The sequence below is a fragment of the Mustela lutreola genome, chromosome 13 (assembly GCF_030435805.1).
Source record: "Mustela lutreola isolate mMusLut2 chromosome 13, mMusLut2.pri, whole genome shotgun sequence".
In the NCBI taxonomy this organism is placed as follows: domain Eukaryota; kingdom Metazoa; phylum Chordata; class Mammalia; order Carnivora; family Mustelidae; genus Mustela; species Mustela lutreola.
Genome location: NC_081302.1, coordinates 68,717,769 through 68,743,957, shown reverse-complemented (window position 1 = coordinate 68,743,957; position 26,189 = coordinate 68,717,769). Strand labels below are relative to the sequence as shown.

The following is a 26,189-nucleotide window of genomic DNA, read 5'->3' as shown; positions in this document are numbered from 1 at the left end:
TATTATAGCTGATTTTGTTAGTTGTGGCTACTGGTAAAGCAATGTTTTTGAAAGTCCATATGTACAGCCTATATGACACAATCATATTTTAGGAAGTGATTTTTTGGTCTAGTTTCCTTATCTGATAAGTAAGCAGGGAATCACAGAAGGGATATTTGCAGTCATTGAGTCCAACTTCCACCCACTGCAGGAATTTTTTCTATGATATCCCTGACAAAGGGCCCCCTAGTCTTGAACACTTCCAATAATGATAAACTCACTGTTGGGTGGTTCTTCAGATAATAAGACTTTTCCTGTAACTGAGATAATATCTATGAAAGTCCTTTGATAAAATTAAAAGGATGTTTTGTAAATTCAAAATTTTTCTAATTCATAGATCAAATTATCCTACTTGTTTTTAAAATGGTGCCCAACTATCATGAAATGATCTTCCATTTAAGTAGTATTTTATTATTTTAAAAATACTTTTTCGTACTTCAATTATGTTTAGTGATTTTAACAAGAGTTTTAGTATTCTGGTATACTCCGTGCTTTTTTTTATCTATTTATTTAAAAAATACTTTATTCATTTATTTATTTGAGAGAGAACATGGAGGGGCAGATGGGGAGGGAGAGACATAAGCAGACTTTGTGCTGGGTGTGGAGCCTGAGATAGGGCTAGATCTCAGGACCCTGAAATCATGACCTGAACTGACATCAAGAGTCTGCTGCTCAACCAAATGAGCCACCCAGGCATCCCACTATGCTCTTTAAATACCAAACCCCTAGCATCATTGTTGTCATAATTCTGTTATTATGGTATTTTAAGAAGATCAAAATTATTTATATAACTACTTAATTTATGAAAAAAAGATACATAATATGTGGACTATTTTAAGTCCAGACATGTCCTTACTTATTGTGGACATAACAGAAAAGAAACCAAAGAGTGTTATTGATAAGATTGTTAAAAGGATAGTTTTTAGTCTAAAATAAAGAATTTCTTGTCCAGTAGAGTACAAATATCATGGTACTAAAATTGAAATAGATAACTCTGCTTTGGAATGTCTAGCTGCACATGATAAAACAAATGAAGATGATGAAACCAGAAATAATTTCTCTGACATAAAACTACATAGCACTTCATAAATTAAAAAAAATCTAATCTGAATAAAAAATCAAAAGGTGTTTTATAATTATCTCCACAAGATTATCAAGCAAGAAATGAAATTATTCAAAAGATATCAAGGAAATATTGGGAAGTAGCCCTTAATCCTCACTATTTTTCTGACTAGTATAGTATCTGAAAGTTTTTTAGTTGGAAAATCATGCTGAAAATTGTGCTCTTCACCCAACAATAGCACCAAATGATAATGCATCTTAATTTTTAAGATCACATCTTCAGAGGAAGATCAAATAACATTTCATTAAAATTTATCTGCTAATTTATTAAAATATTAGCATATTTAGTATTTGTTTTCTTTAATAACAGCTTTATTGAGGTACTCACTCATTTAAAGTGCTCAATGTTTTTTAGTATTCTACAGTTGTGCAACCATCACCACAATTAATTTTAAAACATTTTCATCACACCCCAAAAAGAAACCTTGTACACATTAACGGTCATTTCCCATCACTCACCCTTCCCCCAGCCTCCCAGCTTTTGGCAAATACTATTAACCTACTTTTGTCTGTATGGATTTGCCTATTCTGCACCTTTCATATGAATGCAATTATACAATATATGATCTCTTGTGACTGGCTTCTTTCATTTAGAATAATATTTTCAAGGTCCATCCAAGTTGTAGCGTATGTCAGTACTTCATTCTTTCTTATTGCTGAGTAATACCCCATTGTTTGGATATACCACATTTTGCTTATCTATTTATCAGTTGATGGGACATTTGGATTGTTTCTACTTTTTAGTTATCATGAATAATGGTGCTATAAACACTTGTAAACACATTTTTACGTAGACTTAAATTTTCATTACGTAGACCTACCTAGTACGTAGACAGACATAGGTTTCATCTAGGGTATATACCTGGGAGTGGAATTGCTGGGCCGTATGGTAAATTTGTTTCAAAGTGGCTGTGTCAGTTTACGTTCCCATGAGCAGTATATAAGGGCTCCAATTTCTCCACATCCTTGCTTTTACTCACCATCATCTGCAGTTTTTATAGCAACATTTGTTTTTATAAATGACACTGATATTTTATAATATATTAGACATCAAAATTTTGAATTATATTAAGTGTTTAATGATATTTTGCTTTATGAATTCTAAACTCTTTTAAAAAAACACTGATATTAATACATATTTCAGTCTTAAAGTTAAAATCCCAAGCTATCATTTTTGCACTAGTTATTTCAATAAATAATTGCATTTTCTTATAACACTTCACATGATACATTATCTTTAAACCTCAGAACTAGGCAAAACTTCTCTTGTATTTTCCTTCTACAAAAAAAAAAAAAAGAGAGAGAGAGAGAGCTGTATAATTCATTCATTCTTTGTGCTTATTGCTAGAAATCTTAAAAGCTAGAGCTTTTTTTAGTTGGGAATTCTCACAAAACATTAACTGTTATCCGTTATGATCATTTTTTTATGATCATTGTTTTTATACCTCTACATTTAGTAAAAGCTAACATAATCCTTTTTAGAAATAGGGTATAAAAAAGTAAACAAATAAATATGCAGTAAGTATCCTTGATCTCCATAGAAATTTATTCCTAATTCTACAAATGATGAAAGTGAGGCAGTGAAAAGTAAAAGTGACTTACTCAATCTCAGAAGCTTAGAGGTGGCCAAGCTGGTAGACAGGCCCCCTACCAGTTCTTTATGCTACCCCATCCCTCTGTTTAAGACAGGCCTTTTCTGCCATTGGAAAGTATCCCAGAGTAGCTCCTGCAGAGCTAATGCTTAAACATGATAGATTCTCCATAAAAAGAACTTCATCTAATATTCTGTCCTAGTGATGGTGATAAATTTAAATATTCCAAATCCAATCCCCACAATGGCTTGCTCTGTATGATAGAAATAAATTTATTTTTTAGTGTTGACTCTGAGATGATAATTATGAAAATTTAAGTCATCAGTTTGCTACTAATGCTAAAAGAGATTGTATAAGATTTAAAAATCTATTATTTGTTTAATAATATGGGTTATAGTATCTGATCTCTGCAGTTAGCTTAAGGACAGGGGAGATGGGGTGCCTGTGTGGCTCAGCTGGTTAAGCCTCTACCTTCGGCTCAGGTCATGATCCTGGAGTCCCAGAATCAAGCCCCACATCAGGTTCTCTGCTCAGTAAGGGATCTGCTTCTCCCTCACCCTTCTCTCACTAGCTCTCCACCCACCCCCCCAAAAAAGCAGGGGAGATATTTCCAAACAGTTCCTGTTTGGAATAATTTATAGAAAGTTACTTTGTATTTTCTGTATTACTTTATAAAGTCACATAAAGGAATTGTCTACATGAAATTTGTGAATGCTTCCTTAAAGAAAGTGAATATGTATAAAAGTTATTATAGAAATGTATTTAGTATTCATTACTGTTGATATTGAATAGAAGTTTTAGTTCCAGATATAAGGTGAGAATACCATTAGTGGGAAACTAAGGTAGCTGTGAGTTATTTCTAGAAATATAAAGTCCCAGTAATTTTACTTATTAAGTTGGGCAAATAAATCATAGGTATGTTCCAAACCTAGGTAAAAGTTATAAAACAACCTAAACATATATAGAAAAATACAATAAACTGCATTAATCCCTTAAACAAACCTCTCTCCTCTCCTCAGTCTATCTCCACATTGAGACTTAAGTATTGTGAAGGCTTGCAATGTATGGTCTAAAGAATTATGCCATCACTATGAAGTAAGAAACATCATAAAATGATTTAAATCACTATGTGCTAAGTAATAGGACCTTGTAGTTGAATAAATACTGGTTTTCTAGCAAAGTACAGACCTTAGAGGTTGTATCATTTGCCGCCATCATTTTACAGATGTGGGACATAAAGATGAGAAAGTGGAACCTGTCCAAGATCTCCTAAGTTCATGGCAGGTTGGGAATTATAACCAAGCTGATTACTGATTGAAGGCTATTTCCATAACACCATCATAGTTCAAATCAAAGTTTAAACTCCATCTGATCTGTAGTTTTGTTTAAACCATAAGTTTAAAAGATCTGAACAGGATATGGCCTATAACAGCAAAATGTTTTCATGAATTCACATTATTCACATTTCTAGTCAACTAGAAACCAAATCTAATACGGCAATGTTACTATCAGCACAGATTATGGATATATTATTAAAAGTAAGTGTAATAATGCCAACCTTTAGGCTTTTTAGGATATTTTTAAAATCATAAGCAATGCTATTAGATATTTTAAGATCACTTAGAAAATTACTTTCATAAGGCAAAGGAATAAACTTCTGGAAAAGGAGCTAAAAAGAAGTTTGATAGTTCTTTCTTATCTATTTCATTCCCTGAAAAATGAGTTAAACATTAACTTCACAAGTTGAATATTACATATGAAAAGAGGAAAGAAATAGAAATCCGCCCAGTTCTAGAATTACAGATTGAGTTTTGGAAGATGGTTTGATCTTGTAATCTTTTTTACTGGTCCTCTCTTGGCATTCATTGTCTTTGGTTAACTGGTTTATATCTTCCCCTGAAATAAAAACAAGTGTTAATCATTATTTTAAAGTCATAATTGTGTATCACAAAAACATATGCTTATAGTACCAACGTAAACAGCCATATGTTATACCATAATATCTCATTAACAGATAGAGAGAAAACCAACTCAAGGGCAGATAATCCAAAAGCCAGGAAGGAGTCCATGAGGTGTCCTAATGTAGAAAGCTCTGACCAAAGAGGGATAAGAGGGGCCATTCTGATATTGCCTCTGGAAATATGAATTAAAGCTAAGAAAATAGAAGCCATTAAGTAGGGCAGGGAGAATAAAGAAATAAGATTCATGAGTAACCCAAAGGTATGTTACCTAAAATTATAATAAAATTGAAACTAAGACATAGCAAGGTCTGTGATATTAAAAAGATATAGAGAGTGAAGATGGCAGTTGATAATGAGAAGAAAAGTGAAGTAGAAGACTGAACTAGTTGAAATAATAACAGCAACAGTTTTAAAGCACATAAGTTATATCAGGAACTATTCTAGATTCTAATTATTAATTGATTCATATCAACCTCACAAAATCCCTATGATGTATGTTTGATTATTAGCCTTGTTAGATAGGTGAGAAAACAAGGTTATATAGTCTGTAAGCGGATCAAGAATTTGAATCCAGAAAGGCTGAGTTCAATGTCTATACCTTTAACTACTTTTCTGTATGGCAGACAACTAAAGTGAAGAACTATGAAGTTCTGCTCAGACTTTTAAAGATTCCTTGACCTCTAGTTTTAATATCTGTGGGCCCAGTTATATTGGAATTCCTGTTCTTGGATTTCCATGGGGCCATCTTTCCTTTATTGATTTACATGTCTTTATAAAGCCAACTTTCCCACCCTCTTACTTAAGAGTAGAGTCAGCTTCAATTCCCTGCAAGGTGCTTTTCAAAAATGTTTTACTCAGGGAGTGATGTCAGGAAAAATGACAGAATGACTTTAGAAAATTCGTTCCTCCATAAAAGCAATGGGAAAATTGGCAAAAATGGTGAGAAGCAACTTTTTCAGAGCTCTGGAAATTAACCAAGGACTTGAAGCAATTCTAGAGAATTCATTAAACACAGTACGTACCACATACAACACACACACAGAGCTGAAACTCAGCAAAAACATTGAACTTTGTAGCATTTTAACTTGCCCTAGACCCCTTTCCCCAGCTTTGTGGTATTCCTATGAAAAAATTGAAAAACTGACCCAAATATTCATATGGAAATTAAAGGGACTCTGGACAACCAAAACAATCTTTTTTTTTTTTTTTTAAGATCTTATTTATTTATTTGACACAGAGAGACACAGCGAGAGAGAGAGAACACAGCAGAGAAGTAGGAGAGGGAGAAGCAGGCTTCCCACCAGGCAGGAAGCCCGATGCGGGGCTCAATCCCAGGACCCTGGGATCATGAACTGAGCTGAAGGCAGATGCTCAACGACCAAGCCACCCAGGTGCCCACCAAAAAAATCTTGAAAAAGAATTAAATTGGAGGAATTACAATCATTTATCTCAAAACTTACCGAAAACTGAGTCATGAAGACAGCATGTAGGATTTATAGATCAATGGATTAGAACTTAGAGTCTAGAAATAAACTCATATGTCTATGGTTGATTTTTTAAAAGGGTGCATGACAATCAAATAGGGAAGAATAGTCTTTAAAACAGAGGTAGTGAAAAGAAGGGCCCTATGTACCCCAATGCTTATAGCAGCAATGTCCACAATTGCCAAATTGTGGAAAGAGCCAAGATGTCCTTCAATATACAAATGGATAAAGAAGATGTGGTCAGTATGTACAATGGAATATTACTCAGCCACCAGAAATGATGAATACCCAACTTTTGCATCAACATGGACGGGTCTGGAGGAGATTATGCGGAGTGAAATAAGTCAAGCAGAGAAAGTCAATTATCATACGGTTTCACTTACTTGTGGAGCATAAGGAGTAACAGGGAGGACATTAGGGGGAGAGGAAAAGTCAGTTGGGGGAAATAGGAGGGAGAGCTGAACCATGAGAGACTGTGGACTCCGAGAAACAAACTGAGGGGAGGGAGGGGAGAGAGTGGGGGGATGAGTGAGCCTGGTGGTGGGTATTAGAAGGACACGTATTGCATAGAGCAATGAATCTTGGAACACTGCATCAAAAACTAATGATGTATTTTATGGTGACAAAAACAACACAATAAAAAGTTTTTTTTCAATAAAAATAAAATAAATGGTGCAGGACCATGGGATAGACATGTGCAAAAGACTGAAACTGGATGCCAGTCTCACACTATATATAAAAATTGACTCAAAAATGAATCAAAAAGAACTTAAACTATAAAACTCTAAGAAGAAAACACATGTATAAATCTTTGTGCTCTTGGATTAGGAAAAATCTCTTAGATATGATATCTAAAACACAAGTAACCAAGAAAAAAAAAATCCTAGGAAGCCAAGGTCAATTGGCTTCCACCCAAATCAAAACTTTTGTGCTTCAAAGGACATCATCAACAAAGAAAAAATAACAACAAAGAATGTAAGAAAATATTTGCAAAACATGTATCTGATAAGGTCTAGTAACCAGAATATATAAAGTACTTTTATAACACAAGAAGACAACAACCCAATTTAAAAATGAGCAAATGGGGGCAAGTAGATGGCTCAGTTGGCTAAGTGTGTGCCTTTATCTCAGGTCAGGATCAAGCCCTGCGCTGGGTTCCCTGCTTAGCAGGGAGCCTGCTTTTCCCTCTCCCTCTGCCACTCCCCCTGCTTGTACTCTTTCATATGCTCTTTCTCTCAAATAATTAAATAAATAAAATCTTTTTAAAAATGGGCAAAAGACTTAAATACGCATTTCTCCAAAAAAGATATACAATTGGCAAGGAAGGACACAAAAAGATGCTTAACATCATTAGTCTTCGGGGAAATACAAATCAAAACTATAATAAGAGTACAAATCAAAACTACAATTCACAAGTACTGGAATGGCTTAAAAAAAAAGGACAATAACAAATGTTGATAAATATGTGGAGAAATTGGAACCTTCATACATTGCTAGTGGGAATATAAAATGGTGCAGTTGCTCTGGAAAATAGTTTGGCAGTTCCTTAAAAAGATAAAAGAGCTATCAATTGACTCAGCAATTCCATTCTAAGGCATATATCCAACAGAATTAAAAACATATATGCACAAAACCTCATGTAAGAATGTTCATAGCAGCATTATTCAGAATAGTCAAAAGGTAGAAATAACCCAAATGTCCATCAACTGATTAATGGACAAACAAAATGTGACAGATCTAAGAACTGAAATGTTATTCAGCCACAAAAAGTAATAAAGTACTGATATATGCTCCTACATGAATGAACATTGAAAAATTATGCTAAGTGACAAAGTCATAAGACTTTGAACATAAGAACACATACTGTTTGCTTCCATTTATATGAAATAACAAGAAGAAATAAATCTATAGAGACAGAAAGTAGATTAGTGAGTGCCAGAGGCTGGGGTGAGGGAGGAATGGAGAGTGATGCTAATGGGTAAAAGAGTTTTGGGGGGAGATGAAAATGTCCTTTTAAGCACATAGTGGTAATAGCCGTGCAACATTGTGTATATACCAAAAAGCACGAGTTTCACTTTAAAAGGGTAAATAAGAGCATGTAGAAGAATAAAACTGGACCACTTTCTTACACCATAAACAAAAATAAATTAAAAATGGAATGAAAGACCTAAACATGAGACAGGAATCCATCAAAATCCTAGAGGAGAACACAGATAGCAATCTCTTTGACCTCAGCCATAGTAGCTTCTGCCAGATGTATCTCCACAGACAAGGGAAACAAAAACAAAAATGAATTATTAGGACTTCATCAAGATAAAAAGCTTCTGGGCGCCTGGGTGGTTCAGTGGGTTAAGCCTCTGCCTTCGGCTCAGGTCATGATCCCAGGGTCCTGGGATCGAGCCCTGCATTGGGCTCTCTGCTCAGCAGGGAGCCTGCTTCCTCCTTTCTCTCTCTCCGCCTGCCTCTCTGCCTACTTGTGATCTCTCTCTGTTAAATAAATAAGTAAAATCTTAAAAAAAAAAAAGATAAAAATCTTCTGCACAGCAAAGGAAACAATCCACAATACTAAAAGGCAACCTGTAGAATGGAAGAAGACACTTAAAAATGACAGATTGGATAAAGAGCTAGTATCCAAAATCTATAAAGAACTTATCAAACTCAACACCTAAAAAACAAATCATACAGTTAATAAATGGGTGTAAGACAGGAATAGACATTTCTCCAAAGAAGACATACAAATGGCTAACAGACATAAAAAAAATGCTCAACATCACTGATCATTAGGGAAATACAAACCAAAAACACAAGATACCACCTCACACTAGTCAGAATGGCTAAAATTATCAACTCAGGAAACAACAGACATCAGTGAGAGTACAGCTAAAAGGGAAACCTTTTGGATTGTGGAGGGAATGCAAACAGGTGCAGCCACTCTAGAAAGCCGTATGGAGGTTCCTTAAAAAGTTAAAAATACAACTACCCTTCAACACAGCAATTGTACTATTAGGTATTTATCTAAAGGATACAAAAATAGTGATTCAAAGCACTACAAGCACTTCAACATTTATAGCAGCACTAGCCACAATAGCCAAAGCATGGATAGAGCCCAAATGTTCATCAACTTATCAATGGGTAAAGAAGATGTGGTATATGTATATACACAATAGAGTATTACGTAGCCATTAAAAAGAATTAAATCTTACCATTTGCAATGACGTGGATGGAACTAGAGAATAGTATACTAAGCCAAGTAAGTCAGTCTGAGAAAGACAAATACCATATGATTTCACTCATATGGTGAATTTAGGAAATGAAACAGATAAACATAGGGGAAGGGAAGGAAAAGTAAAATAAAGACAGGCAGGAAGGCAAACCATAAGAGACTCTTAACTGCAGAGAACAAAATGAAGGTTGCTGGAGGGGAGGTGTGTAGGAGGATAGGGTAATTGGGTGATAGGCATTAAGGAGGGCACTTGATGTAATGAGCACTGGATATTACACGGAACTGATGAATCACTAAATTCTACCCCTGAAACTAAGAGCACACTATATGTGAACTAATCTGAATTTAAATAAAATCTTGAAAGAAAAAAAAGGGTAAATTTTGGGTTATGTCGATTATAACTCAATATAAATATATATATATATTTTTAAAGATTTTATTTATTTATTTGACAGAGAGAGATCACAAGTAGGCAGAGAGGCAGGCAGAGAGAGAGGAGGAAGCCGGCTCCCTGCTGAGCAGAGTGCCTGATGCGGGACTCGATCCCAGGACCCTGAGATCATGACCTGAGCCGAAGGCAGCGGCTTAACCCACTGAGCCACCCAGGCGCCCCTCAATATAAATATTTTTAAATGTATTTTGGGAACAAACCATTTCCTGTGCAAAGAGTTTCCTTAATCAAATAACAATGTTTTAGAATAATTTCATCTTCTGGTGTAATACAGAATTAACCACAAGCATTCAATTATATCATATTCAATTAAAAGCTCATTCTAGATATTTATTGTTTACTATACTAAATGCTTTTATATTATGTTAAGGGTATTTTAAATAGTTTCCTTAATATCAATCAGTTCTATAAGATCTAACTGACATGATTATGCCACTAATCATCAAAGTGAGGTACATAACTCTAAAAATGTTTAATTTCCTAGACCTCTTTTAGAACAGTGTTTTTTGAACTGCAGAATGCAACTCAATAGTAGATTGATTTAGTGAATTATAACAGCAGTACAAAAAAATAGGACAAAATAGAAAATACCAGCATGCATCACACATAATAAGGCTAAGTACTGTTTCATAATATTTTTCAGTTATATATGAAAATATATATGGGTATCCTGAGTCATAATATGCGATCAGTCACGGTCAACAACATTTGGAAACAATTTTCCATTCCTGGAAATGGGACCATTTCCATTCCGTTCCATTCCATTCATGGATATAGTTTTTGCATACATGATAGTAGCTAAGACCCTTGCAAGATTATGCTAGCTTAACAGTGTTGTAGCTTTGTCACTTGCAGTTTCAAATTATTGTCATATGTTTTAACTCTTCCCACAAATAAATTCTTTGTTACTTTATTAATTCTTTATACTCAACAAAATATTATACATTATAGAGGAATAATAATAACTGATATTTACTGAACTAGGGATTTTTCAATGATCTCTAATTCTCATATCAACCATTTAAAAAAATTTTTTTTTTTATTTATTTGATAGAGAGAGTGAGATCACAAGTAGGCAGAGAGGCAGGCAGAGAGAGAGGTGGGGAAGCAGGCTTCCTGCTGAGCAGAGAGCCCGACGTGGGGCTCAATCCCAGGACCCTGAGATCATGATCTGAGCCGAAGGCAGAGGTTTAATCCACTGCGCCACCCAGGCACCCCTCATATTAACCATTTAATTTGGATTTTGTCATCCCCATTTTATAGGTGAGTAAACTAAATTTGGTTACTTACATAAAGCCACATTAAATAAGGCCTGACAGAGGCAATAATTGATTCATCTGTCTGCTCCAAACACAGTGTAAATTTTCATTTACACCTTACTTTTACCACACTCACTATTTTTAAAAATATCAGACTGTATTACCTACACAAATATTTATACTTGTATTTTGACCTGAGGTATTCTATAGTCATTCTAGTAGATGAACTTTTTCTATTTTTCTATTTTATTGAATATTTATGCTTTTTTCTTTTTAAATTTTTATTATTTTTTATTTTAAAAAAAATTTTTTAAGTAAACTATACACCCAATGTGGGGTTTGAACTCACAACCCTAAGATCAAGTGTTGCACGCTTCACCAGTGAGCCAGCCAGGCACCTCTTGATTTTTGTCCTTTTTTTTTTTTAAAAATATTTTATTTTTTTATTTGAGAGAGAGAGAGCATGCATGAGTTGGGGGAGGAGAAGAGACAGAGGGAGAAGCAGAATCCATAGTACTCTATGTAATAGATAATACTCAGTATCCCTCTTTGAAAGATTTCTTTTAATAGTATATCACAGTCAAATTGGCATTTTCTTTTTTTCTTTCCTTCCTCCCTCCCTTCCTTCCTTCCTTCCCACCTTCCATCTTTCTTTCAAGAGAAGGAAAAAGAGAATGAAGAGGGTGTGCACGGGTGGGGTGGGGGTAAGGGCAGAGAGAGGGGGAGAGAGAATTTTAAGCAGGCTCTGTGCCCAGTGCATAGTCCAATGCAAGGCTTGATCTCATGCACCTGAGATCATGATCTGAGCTAAAATCAAGAGTCGGACACTCAACCAACTGAGCCACCCAGGTACCCTGTTATGGGTATTTTCTAATGCTCTCGTTTATTCTGAGCATTAGGAAAACTCCAAAAGTCAGTATTTAACATTAGCATATGTAGGAATATCAACAAAGGGAAACCTTAAAAGCTACTAAAAATTGATTTCTAAAACACCACTTTAAGTATAACACATAATAGAAGAGTGAACAAAATAGATATGTAAGTGCCATGAATTATAATAATGCAAATACTCATATAACCACCACCGAGGTCAACAGACAGAACATTGCCATCACACTGGAAGACCTTGTGCTCCTCCCAATTATCATTCCCCTTCTCCTTCCCATCGGTAACCACTGTCCTGTCTTCTGACACCACAGTTTAGTTGTGCCTGTCTTTGAACATCATATAAATAGAATCATACTATATGTATTCTTTTATTTCTGGCCTCTCTTTCTCAAAACTGTAATAATTATCCATGATGTTGTGTGAGCTGTGATTTATTTTTATTGTTGTTATTATTCATATATATATAAAATATATTCATGTTACTATTCATAAATATATGAATATTTGTTTTTATATAAGAATAATATATATTATGAATACATATCTCGTAAAATGTGGTTTCTGTGAACATGTTTTCCTTCTGGAAGTCTGGAATTTGTTATGTGCTAAGTAAGCAGAGGGTACCTACACAACTGGACCCAGGAAAAAATATGGGCACTAAGTATCTAATGAATTTCCTCAGAAGATAAAATTTCATGTGTTGTCACACATGTTCCCTGACCTACGGCTGGAGGAATGAAGTGTGTCCTCTGTGACCACACTACAGGACTTCTAGAAGCTTGTACCTAGTTTCCTCCAAACTTCCCCATATACCTTTATCCTCTGATGAGTTTTCTTTGTATCCTTTGGCTGTAATACATTTTAGCTGTATGCACAAATATATGCTGAGTCTTTTGAGTTGTTCTAGCAAATCACTGAATATGGGACTGGTCTTGAGGCTCCCCAGCACAGAAGTATAATATTTTTCATAGGGAAGTCATTTTCCAGAATTTAATGCTTTAACTACATTATATTTCTATGGCTATAAATGTATAGGATAATAAGTTATAACTTATAATATTTATGACTACTCAAGGAAGAATACACTTTTATCCACCTAGCCACATATTGGACAATATATTCCTGTCCCATGAATCTCTACCAAAAACACTTGCTATATTGCATATATCTTGAATGCCTGTATTTCAAAAGAATTCTGATTGATTGCTAATTTATATCCTGGTTTACATTTTTGGTATTAAGTTATATATGAACATATTCCCCTATATAGAAAGGTTATATAAGACAAGAATTGCCTGACAAATTATTCTATACTTAGTACAGAACAGGAAAAATTATGTGTAGACATAACCTCCTAAACTCATAAAACATTCCTCTCTTCTTTATCCTAAATTATTTTTGTTTGCATTGGAAAACACAGTTTAAACTGCACTGTTTTCTTACACTAATTTCATTGTCAGTATTTTTTCAGTAAAGAAGTTAAGGCTGGTAGTTTAATTGTATTTATGTTGTTCCTGGTATAGATTTAGGCTCCTCTTGGGTAGGATATTGTTTTAGCCTAGAAAATAAGAGCTTATCATGTTGGAAGACAAAACATATTCTTGGGATCTACAAAAATGTATATAAGTAGTGAGTAGAGAGCACAAATTTCTTTAGGTTCTTTTACCATCTGTTTGTTATTTTATATCATTGCTATAAAATCTAGAAGTTCAACTTCTAAAATATAATGGACACCTGTTTTGTCAGTATCATTCACATGCAAATATAATTAATTAGAAAGGAAAGATATAGTTAGACTTACATTTTCACTAGATTCTCTTTCATTCTAGGCAGTTGATCCATCTGTTTCCTTTTAAAAACTTGGTATGAGTCAGAGACCTGAAATACAAACATTTGAGAATTTGTTCTCTTATTTCATGACTGATTTTGGAGATAAGAGGAACAGTCCATTCTCAACTAACTCTTTTATAACCAGGTCCTTAAGTGGTATGCATAAGAGAAGCTAAAGAATAATGGGAAATTCTGGCTTTCTCCAGTATTTTTTTTTTAAGATTTTATTTATTTATTTGACAGAGCGAGAGAGAGAGATCACAAGTAGGCAGAGAGAGAGGCAGAGAGAGAGGGGGAAGCAGGCTCCCCGCCAAGCAGAGAGCCTGATGCGGGGCTCAATCCCAGGACCCTGAGATCATGACCTGAGCTGAAAGCCGAGGCTCAACCCACTGAGCCACCTAGGCACCCTTGGCTTTCTCCAGTATTAAGAGGTTTCTAAAGATTATGTAAACTCCTTCATCTCAACCCCACATTCCATGTGATTTTTTAAAAATAAATATAGAGGAAATTTTGACAATCATATCATCTTTGTGGCATAAAGACCATTAAAAGTTTTTGTAATAGATACTGAATATAAATAATACATATGTTCTCTCATTAAGAAAGACATAACAATAGAAGCTGTATGTATATTGAAATGGAGAAACAAGATCATATTTTCATTCTTGTCTGTTTTGAGATACTTCTGTGATACAAAAGTGGAGACTTCCTATAAGTGGTGTAAATAAAATTTCCAGTACAGGAAGAGTTGAGGCTGGTGACCTTAGAGACAGCAATTGAAGACATGAGTAAATGAGATCACTCGGTAAGAACACACAGAGAAGTAAGAGAGTTGAGGACATAAACTTGAGAAAGCAACTTTTAAGGGGCAGGAGAATTACTAAAGGCCATCCTTTAAAGAATAGGAAAACCCAGGAAAAAAATAGTTCATGGAAGTCAAGAGGTGGGTGATATTCAAAAAAGTGAACATGGTTAGCAATATGAAATTCCTAAGAGATATCTACACTGCCAGGAGGCTTGAAAAGGAGTCATTATGTTTGGCTATTAAAAGGTAAACTGTGCCAGAGCCCAGTGCTGTGGGTCAGAAAGTTGAAAGAGGTCAAAGATTAAAAGCAAGGCAGTGAGTATATCCACCCTTGCATGAAGTTTGACTGAGAAAAGGAAAGCTGAGGTAGTAGTTTTCTTAAGAGGGGGTAAAATAAAAGTTGGTTTCTGTTTTATTTTGGTGGAAGGGATGAGCGTCTTTGTGAAGACATTAGAGCATCTTTGCTAAGTGGGACAATTTTGGGCACACTGGACCAGAAGATGAAATTGATTCATTTATTCACTCAGCAAACACTAGTGAGCATCCACTAGGTTCCACTTCTAGTTTAGCACCAGGGCACAAAGATAAGTCATAGTTCTTACAATCTATTGGAGCATGATAAATAGATTGTACAATTCACTGCTTTGGCAGAGGTTTGCACAGGTGCTTTGTAAGCATAAAGCAGATGCTAGTTCAAGCCATCAGAGGCCTGGAAGAGTAGCTAATTAAGAGCTAAGGAAAGGACATTCGAGGCAGAAAAAGCAGGAAGGGCCTACAAGAATAAGACAGCATGGCATATGCAGGGACCATATATGTCATTGGTCTGGGGGCAGTACAGGGTGTGAGTATGGACACAACTGGAAAGGCAGGCACTGGGTGTTGGAAAGGACCTTGTAGACTACACTGAACTTTGTTGAAATCCCCTGGACAATGCAAAGTCACTGAAGGCTTTAAATAGGGAACATCACTGAGGTGCTTGGGTTGCTCAGTCAGTTAAGTGTCCAACTCTTGATTTTGGCTCAGGTCATGATCTCAGGGTCCCTGGGATCCAGCCCCAAGTCAGCTCCATGCTCAGTGGGAAGTCTGCTTGGGAATTTTCTCTCTCTCTCTCTCCCCCTCTCTCCCTCAAATTAATACATAAACCTTCAAAAAAAAAAATAGGGAACAACACCATATCTATATTTCAGAATGATTTCTCAGGCAGCAGAGGGGAAAAAATAAGTATGGTGAGGGCAAGATTTTAATAGCTATGCTGTTGAGATTATATTTAAAGTCTAGATTTAAATCCGGGGAGCTCTAGTGTTCCTGGGTGGCTCAGTCAGTTAAGTGTCTGCCTTCAGCTTGGATCATGTTCCTAGAGTCCCTGGATCGGGCCCCCCATCTGAAGCCCTGGTTGTCAAGAAGTCTGCTTCTCCTTTTGCCCCCCCCCCCTCTCTTTCCCACTCTCTCTCAAATACATAAAATCTTTTAAAAAGAAAATAAAAATAAATCTGGGGAACTCTATTTTCAAACAAACAATAATAAAATAGAGTTGTCCAAAAAGACAACAGAAACAGCTGGATAGTCTGGAACCTATGATGTAAGGAATTGCTAGTGTAACTTCTGTGGTAATTTAACATTTTAGTTTAGGGAAAAAAAAACTATGGAAACACTTAAGAGTTGGTTTCACATCTTTGAGAAGCTGTCACATAGGAGATGTATAGAATTGTTCTGTGTTCTTTAGAGGAAGAAACCAAAACAAATGTTTTAAGGAAGGAGAATAAGGAGCATCATATGATGCTTTAACAATTCTAATAATTAGAATTGCCTGACAATGAAACAGAACAGCCTCAGGTTCATTACCTGTAAACCAAAACATTATATTCAATAATATCTCAGATCTACTGACAAAGTTCTATGTAGAACTTAAGTTTATTGTGTTACAAGTTCTACGCAGCCTTTCTGCCTGACTTTAATGCAATAAACCTATATATCTTAAAACTCAATGTCTGTACTCTATACATACTGCATAAATTAGAAAAGCACTGAGATATGGAAACACACAATTTCATTCAAAACAGTGAAGACAGCAGAAATATAAATAGCAGTCTCAGCAAATAGCTCTAGTTATCTACCTAAGAATCAATTATTTATGTATTCAGCATGGAAAGAACTGCAGATCGTCTCTTGACCTTTCCGGTCACCCTAATATCTACATGGTCACAACCGTTTTTTTGACTACAAAGATTAACAATTCATTCTAGAGTGAAAATCCTTATTAACATTTATACTGGAAACAGGATTAACATCTTCCTGGGAAGCTGTTAAAATAGGCTTTGATTATATGCTGAGTGAGCCTGTATAATCAGAGTAGAACCTATTCCACCTAAGTGAATTTTTCAGACAAACAAAGGCAAAGGAGGAAGGCTGAGGCACCTAGAAATTCTACTGCCCCTGTCACAGAGAGAGAGGCTAGGGAGATCAGGAAAAAAAAACAAAAAACACAGGAAAATAATGTTCACCATTTCCTAGAATTTAGAACATATTTATGGGCTAGGCATTTTACTCAGCACTTTACACACATTACATCTCTAAATGCTCACAAATCCCCTGCAAGACAATACTATTATTTCCCATTCTACCAAGAAGGAAAGAAATTAGGCCCCAAAAGGTCGCATTACAATTAAGTACCAGGCTGGGATTTAAATCCAAATTTAAATGACTCTAAAATCTGTGGTCTTTCCTCAAATCACATCTTGTAAAGCAGTTAGCATTTATGCTAGAACCAAAAGGAAGCAGAATTAGCATGTATGAAAAGCAGCAAATTCCAGGCGGAGAAATGGTCTGAGGAAAGGCATGAGGGTGCCTGTGCTGCAGGAGTAAGCAGTGATGCCAACTGAGTATCCAGGAACCATCAAGTGTGAACTGACTGTTTTACAAGTAAGAGACTACAAGGATTGATTCTATTTTGTCTCAATTTTTTAAAAATATTTTATTTTTTATAAACACATATTTTTATCCCCAGGGGTACAGGTCTGTGAATCACCAGGTTTACACACTTCACAGCACTCACCAAAGCACATACCCTCCCCAATGTCCATAATCCCACCCCCTTCTCCCAGACCCCCTCCCCCCAGCAACCCTCAGTTTGTTTTGTGAGATTAAAAGTCACTTATGGTTTGTCTCCCTCCCAATCCCATCTTGTTTCATTTATTCTTCTCCTACCCACTTAAGCCCCCATGTTGCATCACCACTTCCTCATATCAGGGAGATCATATGATAGTTGTCTTTCTCTGCTTGACTTATTTCGCTAAGCATGATACGCTCTAGTTCCATCCATGTTGTCGCGAATGGCAAGATTTCATTTCTTTTGATGGCTGCATAGTATTCCATTGTGTATATATACCACATCTTCTTGATCCATTCATCTGTTGATGGACATCTAGGTTCTTTCCATAGTTTGGCTATTGTGGACATTGCTGCTATAAACATTCGGGTGCACGTGCCCCTTTGGATCACTACGTTTGTATCTTTAGGGTAAATACCCAATAGTGCAATTGCTGGGTCATAGGGCAGTTCTATTTTCAACATTTTGAGGAACCTCCATGCTGTTTTCCAGAGTGGCTGCACCAGCTTGCATTCCCACCAACAGTTTAGGAGGGTTCCCCTTTCTCCGCATCCTCGCCAGCATCTGTCATTTCCTGACTTGTTTATTTTAGAACGCGCCCGATCTTGTCTCAATTTTCTAACTTAATCTTAGTCATTACTAGAAGTCCAGGCCTCCCTTTATTCACCACTGCCCTGACTTTCATTCCCAAATTGTTTTATACATCTCCTTATCAGCTCCAACCCCCAATCCTAACTCCCTTCCTCTCAATCTTTTCATGAATCTGCTGGAAATGCCAGAATAGTAATTAGCAGACTTATTTTATGGCAAACCAAGCCCTCAAGGTCTTCTACTTCCTTGCCTCACCTAGTTAATGTCCTGAAGACTCCAACCTTCTTTTTGGGTCTACCTCCCCTGACTATCACTGTTGAAACTCTTCAGAGCTATATTCTAAACTATCTTTTCTTTTCACCTTGTATACTCTCCCTGAAGCATTTCATTCATTCAAATGGCTTCATTTACTATCTCTATGCTAATATGGGAGATATGTCTGTATCTCCCATTTTTTATCTTTTCTACTCTGAGATTCATATATCCAACTGCTCTCTGGACACTTCCATGTAGATAGTGTGCATTGAAAACTAAACTCATATACTTACTTTGAAACATACATCAAAATAAAGTTAACAAGGATTAACAAGGATTAAATAAATGTAAAATATTTAGCCAAGTACTAAAAAAAGATGTGATGTTATGAAATATTGCAACAAAGACTTTTAAACTATGATATCAGAAGCCATAAATAAAAGATAACTCTGATAACATCAAAACAAAAACTCAGTAATACTAACATCATCATAAATGAAACTGAAAGGCAAATGGAAAACTATGGAAAATATGTATCATCCATAATTTACTGATTGCTTTCCTGTCTTGTCGATGTATGTGCACACTTGCCTATCCTGTATCATAAATACAACCTTTCTAGTAATCCTTTCTAGTAATAGCAGTGCTGTATCTAAGACAGATACATAATTATGTGCATAATTATGACATAAAATACCATGAATTTCATGAGAGCAGAGGGATAACTGCTTATTGTTTGAATTCTAGAAATTATAGATCAAACTAAAAGGATAACTAAGGAAGCAAGTATGTAAAATATTCCCTTAATCTGGGCAAATTTTATCTCCTTTTTCTCCTTTTATAAAACCTATAAATTTTCCTTTTACCTTTCATATTTAGAAACTTGGTAGATTTTTTCCCATAATTCCAATGTGTGTTTGTATACCAAACCGAACCAATCAAAAGTCTAGAAAAGTGAAAAATGTAACTTACAGTAGGAGAAAACTCTTAAAATTTAGAAGTCAGACAAGAAAAGTTACCCAAGACATCTCAGCTAGGTACCTACAGCACTCATCGTTGGTCTTGCGGTAAGCCTACAGGAAAAAAATACAAAAGTAAAGAATCCAACATCAGAGAGGATTTGCAATACTAGCAAGGCTATTAATAAGTAAAGTTTATGTCTCTACACTGTTTTTTAAAATAGTATAGGAAATAGTTTTATAAGCATTTTGTGATAATAATATAGTAGGTTTGTAGATAACATACTAAAAGTAATAGCAGTTACAAAGAAATGTCTAGTGTAGAATAAAAACAAACCCTTGATTCTTGTTCCAGTCTGAGTGCACAGTCTTTCACTTGATTTTCAAGGCTTCTTTTCTCTTTTTCTAGCTGTTTAAGTAATGTATTTAAGTATTCCTGAAAGTATAAATAGTAAATTTTACATGAACTCATATTCTAAATAATAGTAAGAAATTTCTTCACTGGCAAATGCCTTTACCTCATAACATTCTGTGACTTCAAATTCTATAATATGTACTTTTTAAGTAATAACAATAATAATAATTACAATATTTATTTAACCCTAACAATATTCCAAGTCAGTACTTGTGCTAAGTGCTTTCCATAGATGATTTCATTTAATCCTTATAAAAGCCATGAAGATGGCTAATATATTTATTTCCATTTTACTGTTGAGAAAATTGCATCTATTAGATGTTAAGTAACTGGTCCAAAGACACACAGCTAATAAGTGGTAGAACTGGAATTAGAACGCAGGTATTTTAGAGTGCGTGGCTGGCTCAGTCATTGGACCATGAGACTCTGGATCTCAAGCCCCACGTTGGATGTAGAGATAACTCAAAAATGAAATCTTAAAAAAAAAAAAGGATCCAGGTAATCTGACTCCAAAGGCCATGCTAAACAATATTATTATATATTTTTCACATGACTGGTACCAGTGTAACAACAGTACAATAGAAAAGAACAGACAAATAGTTGATGACCAGGAAAATTGAGAAAATATTGCAGAGTAGGACAGTTCTGGAAACTAAGATCTCAAGCCAAATGTCATTCATCACAAATAGCTGAAGCTGAGTAGAGCTTTAGCCAAATGCCAGAAAAATACTGCATTATATAATTTGGTTTAAAACTTTAATCCCTAAACCAATAACAAATTATTTGCAGTAACTTCAATTTTTTCTCATATTCTTACACATTACCACATTAACATTAAAAAAACCCTCCAGACTGAATTCTACCTAACCGTTATTGGTCATGATTTAGATCACTGAAGTTATTAAAAGAAACATTTAAAGAAAAACAGAAGCATCTGATTTAAATCTCCACAAGCAAAAGTGCAAGATATTTTAGAGCTCATACCCTCCTTCTAAAAAACAGCTAATTCTCTAAAAACGTATTCTCTCCTAGATACTTGTTAATATAAAAAACTGTATCAATAGGATAATTAGGTCAGCTGAAACAGGCAAGTTCTTGTCTCTTAAAATAACATCGTGATAATACAAATCTCTTGGTTATGACAACTCTCCACTATGCATATTTGATTACCATTAAAATATAACTGGGTGATATTTCACAGGCAGGCCTTATTTGTCTTTGAAAACCATGCACTGGTGTCATAAATAGCTTTCAGTCTCCCTCCCCAAATAAAAACCTGCTCCAGAAGAAAGTCCATGAAAGCCCCACAAATTTAAGAGGTTAAATTGAGTTATCTTATAGAAAATTAAACCCTTATGAAATAAATCACTGCTCAAGTATGAACGGTTTTTGAAGACGTGATCAAGGAGTGATGAAAGTAGTTCAAATTTTTGCTGTATAGACCTTTGCTAGGAGAATTTCTAGCTTAGTCTACCATATATATGGTATATACTATAACTATAGTAATATGGTTTAGTTATATCATTTGTTAAATACATTTTTATAAATGTAAAAGAGAAAGAACCTACTCATTTTAATATTGTTTCAATGGGAAAAAGCATTCTAAGTTTTAAAAGAAATTAGCTTATCAAAAAACTACTAGAATACAAGTTATTTTTATATTAAAGATCACCTGTGTGAGATATGACCCAAAACTCTAGAAACTCATAGAAGAAATCATATGAAATAGGTAAAATTCAGGCAGGAGGCCTGCTTCTCCCTCTCCCATTCTCCCTGCTTGTGTTCCTGCTCTCCCTATCTCTCTGTCAAATAAATAAATAAAATCTTTAGAATCAATCACTCAATCAATCTGCCACCTCCTGCGATCTCCTTCTATATATGTCTTATCCATTCACTTCAATTATAAGCTATCACTTCTCTGATAATAAATATCACATCCAAATCTAATCTGTGTGCCTATCCTTAACATTTGTTTGACACCTCAAGCTCAGTTTTACCAAAACCACATTCTACAACTTTACACAACTTATATCCCAATAAACTCAATGCTTTAATGGTACCAAGCATAGATTTCTAATTTTGCAAGGGACATTTGGATTTCATTAAGTAGGAGTATTTTAGGAATTTTGTACATGGGAAGAAGAGTATGGGTTTGTAAGAGTGAATATGTCAAACAAAGCACCATTCTACTTCACTAATAGTTCTTCAATAATTTTGTACTCAAACAGCATGAATTATAAAACAGGCTATATACAAGATGTATATATACAAGATGTCAGCTACCTGTCCTGGTACTTTTATTAGGAATCCCTAAATTAAAAAGTGTTAAGTTAAAAATGGCAACATACTAAAGCTGGGAAAATCTGAGTATCAAATTGGATAATAATGCTAAAAATTATATAAAAGTATATAACATATGGGCGCCTGGGTGGTTCAGTAGGTTAAAGCCTCTGCTTTCTGCTCAGTTCATGATCCCGGGGTCCTGGGATCGAGTCCCGCATCAGGCTCTCTGCTTCGGCAAGGAGCCTGCTTCCTCCTCTCTCTCTCTGTCTGCCTCTCTCCTACTTGTGATCTCTATCTGTCAAATAAATAAATAAAATCTTTTTTTAAAAAAGGGTTAAAAAAATAAAAGTATATAACATAAAATTATAAAAATCCATGAGTTAATCCTGATCTAAATTTTTCAAATAAATAAATAAAGAGAAAAGAAAGATTTTCTCCATAGTACAATGACTAATAAATAGTGAAAGTCATGGACAGGATAGTAATTATCAACCAAAAATATCAACAGATGCTAAAATAGTGGATGAGGGTGCCTGGGTGGCTCAGTGGGTTAAGCCGCTGCCTTCGGCTCAGGTCATGATCTCAGGGTCCTGGGATCGAGTCCCGCATCGGGCTCTCTGCTCAGCAGGGAGCCTGCTTCCTTCTCTCTCTCTCTGCCTGCCTCTCAGTGTACTTGTAATTTCTCTCTGTCAAATAAATAAATAAAATCTTTAAAAAAAATAAAAATAAAATAGTGGATGAAAGTCAATATGGAATGGTATATTTACATGCTGTCAAAATACTTCCCCATAAAATGCCTTCTAATTACAAAGGGAAAAAGAATAACTGCAATGGAGATGCCTGACAGACATCTTCTTAATTAAGTGATCAAAGTTAATGTTAACAATTATGAGGCAAGTTGAAATAACCTCTCAATTGACTGGATGAAATAAGAACACTATTTGACTTATGTGGCATTCTTACAAAAAAATGTATAATTAGCATTTAATCATAAGGACTCATTAAACACACATACTAGGATATTCTACAAAATGTTTAGCAAGGAATCTTTGAAAGTGTCAAGGTTGAAAGTCAAAGAAAATCTGAAAAACTACTTTTTCCCCAGCTTTACTGAGGTCTAACAATTAAAATTGTAAGATGTACAATTACAACATAAAAGACATAAATTATAATGTTTAGGATGTAAAATGTACAATGTAATGATTTGAGATAGAAAGGTAGATAGATAGATAGATAGATAGATATGGTGAAAGTCTATTCTCCATCAATGAAAAACTATTTTGATTTAGGTCACTAAAGCACATGACAACTAAATGCAATATATGATCCTGAATAGGGCCTATTTGTATAAAGAATGTTATTGGGACAACTGATGAAACTGTATGAGCAGTGAAGAATCCGTGCTAATTTCTTGATTTTGATGGCTACACTATGATTGTGTAGGAGAAAGTCCTTGTGTATTGTAGTCAGAAGTGATAGCAACTTACTCTAAAACGGTTCTTGAAAACAGAAGTTTCTTGCACTATTCTTGCATTTTCTCCTGTAAGTTTGAAGTTATTTCTATATAAATAAAATTGGGGGCACCTGGGTGGCTCAGTGACTTAAGCCTCTGCCTTCAGCTCAGGTCATGATCTCAGGGTCCTGGGATAGAGCCCCACATTAGGCTCCCTGCTCAGTGGGGAGTCTGCTTCCCCCCCCCCCCGCCCACCTGCCTCTCTGCCTATTTGTGATCTCTCTCTCTCTCTCTGTCAAATAAATAAATATAAATAAGTAAGTAAGTAAATAAATAAAGAAATAAATTTATAAATCCATCTAACAAAAAATGGCAGCATACTAATTTCATAAACTTATAGATATATATGGAAAATGTTATTAAGCTGAAACTTCATATCAGATGTGGACCCCTTGCTTGTTCTTCTGACTTTCTTTATAACCACCCTCACCTTTAACATCTTGATTTCTTATCCCTCCGGTCTATAACACACCATCTCTAGCTTTGTGCTTGTTTGTTTCCCCTAGACTCAGTATAGAAACACAAAGTATTTTATTTTCTCTGGTTAACCTTTGGACTACTCCCACAAGTAGAATTCCTAGGACCCCTCTCACTTTTCTTCCTTGAGCCTGCTTCCTAGTTGAATTTTAGATGCACTATACTTTGGTATTATGCCATAACTCAGGAAAGTAGGGTGGTTCATTGGGGCAACCTCATGGTAATAAGGCAAGCATTAAAAAAAGGGTCTCAATTAATGGCATTTATCATATCAATAGACTAAAAAAAATCACATGATCATATCAATAGATGCAGAAAAGGCAATTGACAAAATCCAACACCCAGTTATACAAAAAAGTCACAGTAAACTAGGAATAGAGAGGAACTTTCTTCACTTGATAAAGAATATCTTAAAGAAGAAGAACAACAACAACAACTATAATACCACACTTCATGGTTAGAATTATGAAGCTTTCCCACTGAGATCGGATGGTACAAGGCAAGGATGACCCTTCTCACTTCTTATAATATCACACTGAAAGTCCTTGCTAATATAATAAGTCAAGAAAAGGAAATAAAATGTGTATAGACTGGGAAGGAAGATTAAGAAAAAACTATGTTTGCAGATAACATGATCATCCATGTGGAATACCCAAAATAATCAACAACAAACTCTGGAACTAATAAGTGATTATAACAAGGTTGCCAAATGACAACCTTGTTATATATGGAATATATAACAAGGTTAATATATGAAAATCAATTGTTTTCCTATAGAGTGGCAATGAACTTTGAAATTTTGAAGAATTTTGAAATAAAAAAAACACAATATCATTTACATTAGCACCCCAAAAGGAAATACTTAGATATAAATCTAAAAAGATATGGGTAAGATCTGGATAAGGATAACTAAAAAACTATGATGAACAAAATCAAAGAACTAGATAAATGGAAAAGATATTCCATGTTCATGGATAGGAAGACTCAGTATTATTAAGATGTCAGTTCTTCCCAACATAATCATTTTTTTTTTTTGAGATTCAATGCAATCTCAATCAATCTCAATCAAAATTCCAACATGTTATGGATATTGATGAACTTATTCTAAAGTTTATAGAAGTAAAAAATTCAAAGAGCCAATATGACATTGAAAAAGAAAAAAATTGGAGGACCGATGTTTACCAACTTCAAGACTTACCAAAAAGCTACAGTAATCAAGATTGGTACTATCAAAAGGATAGATATATACATAGAACAGAAAGCCCAGAAAAAGACCACCCAGAACAAATAGATCTTTTTTCAACTGTTTTTTCGCAAAGGAACAAAGGCAATGCCACAGAGCAAAGATAGTTTCTCCAACAAATGGTGCCAGAACAACTGGACATCCACATGCAAACAAACAAATCTAAGCCATGCCCTTCATAAAAATTAATTCAAAGTGGATCACAGACCTAAATGTAAAATGCAAAACTAGGGGCTCATGGCTGGCTCAGTTGGTTAAGAGTCGGACTTCAGCTCAGGTCATGATCCCAGGATCCTAGGATCAAGCCCAGCCATCAGGCTCCCTGCTCAGTGGGGAGCCTACTTCTCCATGCCCCCACTCATGTTCTCTGGCTCTCTCAGATAAATAAATAAATGAAATCTTAAAAAATAATAAAATGAAATGCAAAAATATATAACTCCTGCTATATAACATCATAAGATGACATAAGAGAAAACTTAGATGATCTTTGGTATGGTGATATTTTTTAGATACAACACGAAATGCACTATTCATAAAAGAAATAATAAAAGCTGATCTTCATTAAAATTAAAAACTCTGCTCCATGAAAGACAATGCCAAGAGAATTAGAAGATTAGCCACATACTGAAAGAAAATACGTGTAAAACACACATCTGATAATGGACTGTTACCTAAAATACACAAAGAACTCTT

At 35.0% G+C, this 26,189-nt stretch overlaps 1 protein-coding gene across 1 annotated transcript in view; it reads right to left on the bottom strand.

Moving 5' to 3' along the window:
• Positions 1-2,432: 2,432 nt before the first annotated feature.
• CCDC169 (coiled-coil domain containing 169) overlaps positions 2,433-26,189 on the bottom strand; it is a 49,368-nt gene continuing 25,611 nt past the window's right edge. Inside the window, 5 exon segments of the mRNA XM_059144165.1 lie at positions 2,433-4,627; positions 4,630-4,649; positions 13,821-13,897; positions 19,626-19,679; positions 19,903-20,001. Coding sequence (XP_059000148.1) covers positions 4,551-4,627; positions 4,630-4,649; positions 13,821-13,897; positions 19,626-19,679; positions 19,903-20,001 — 327 coding nt within the window. The 3' untranslated portion in view covers positions 2,433-4,550.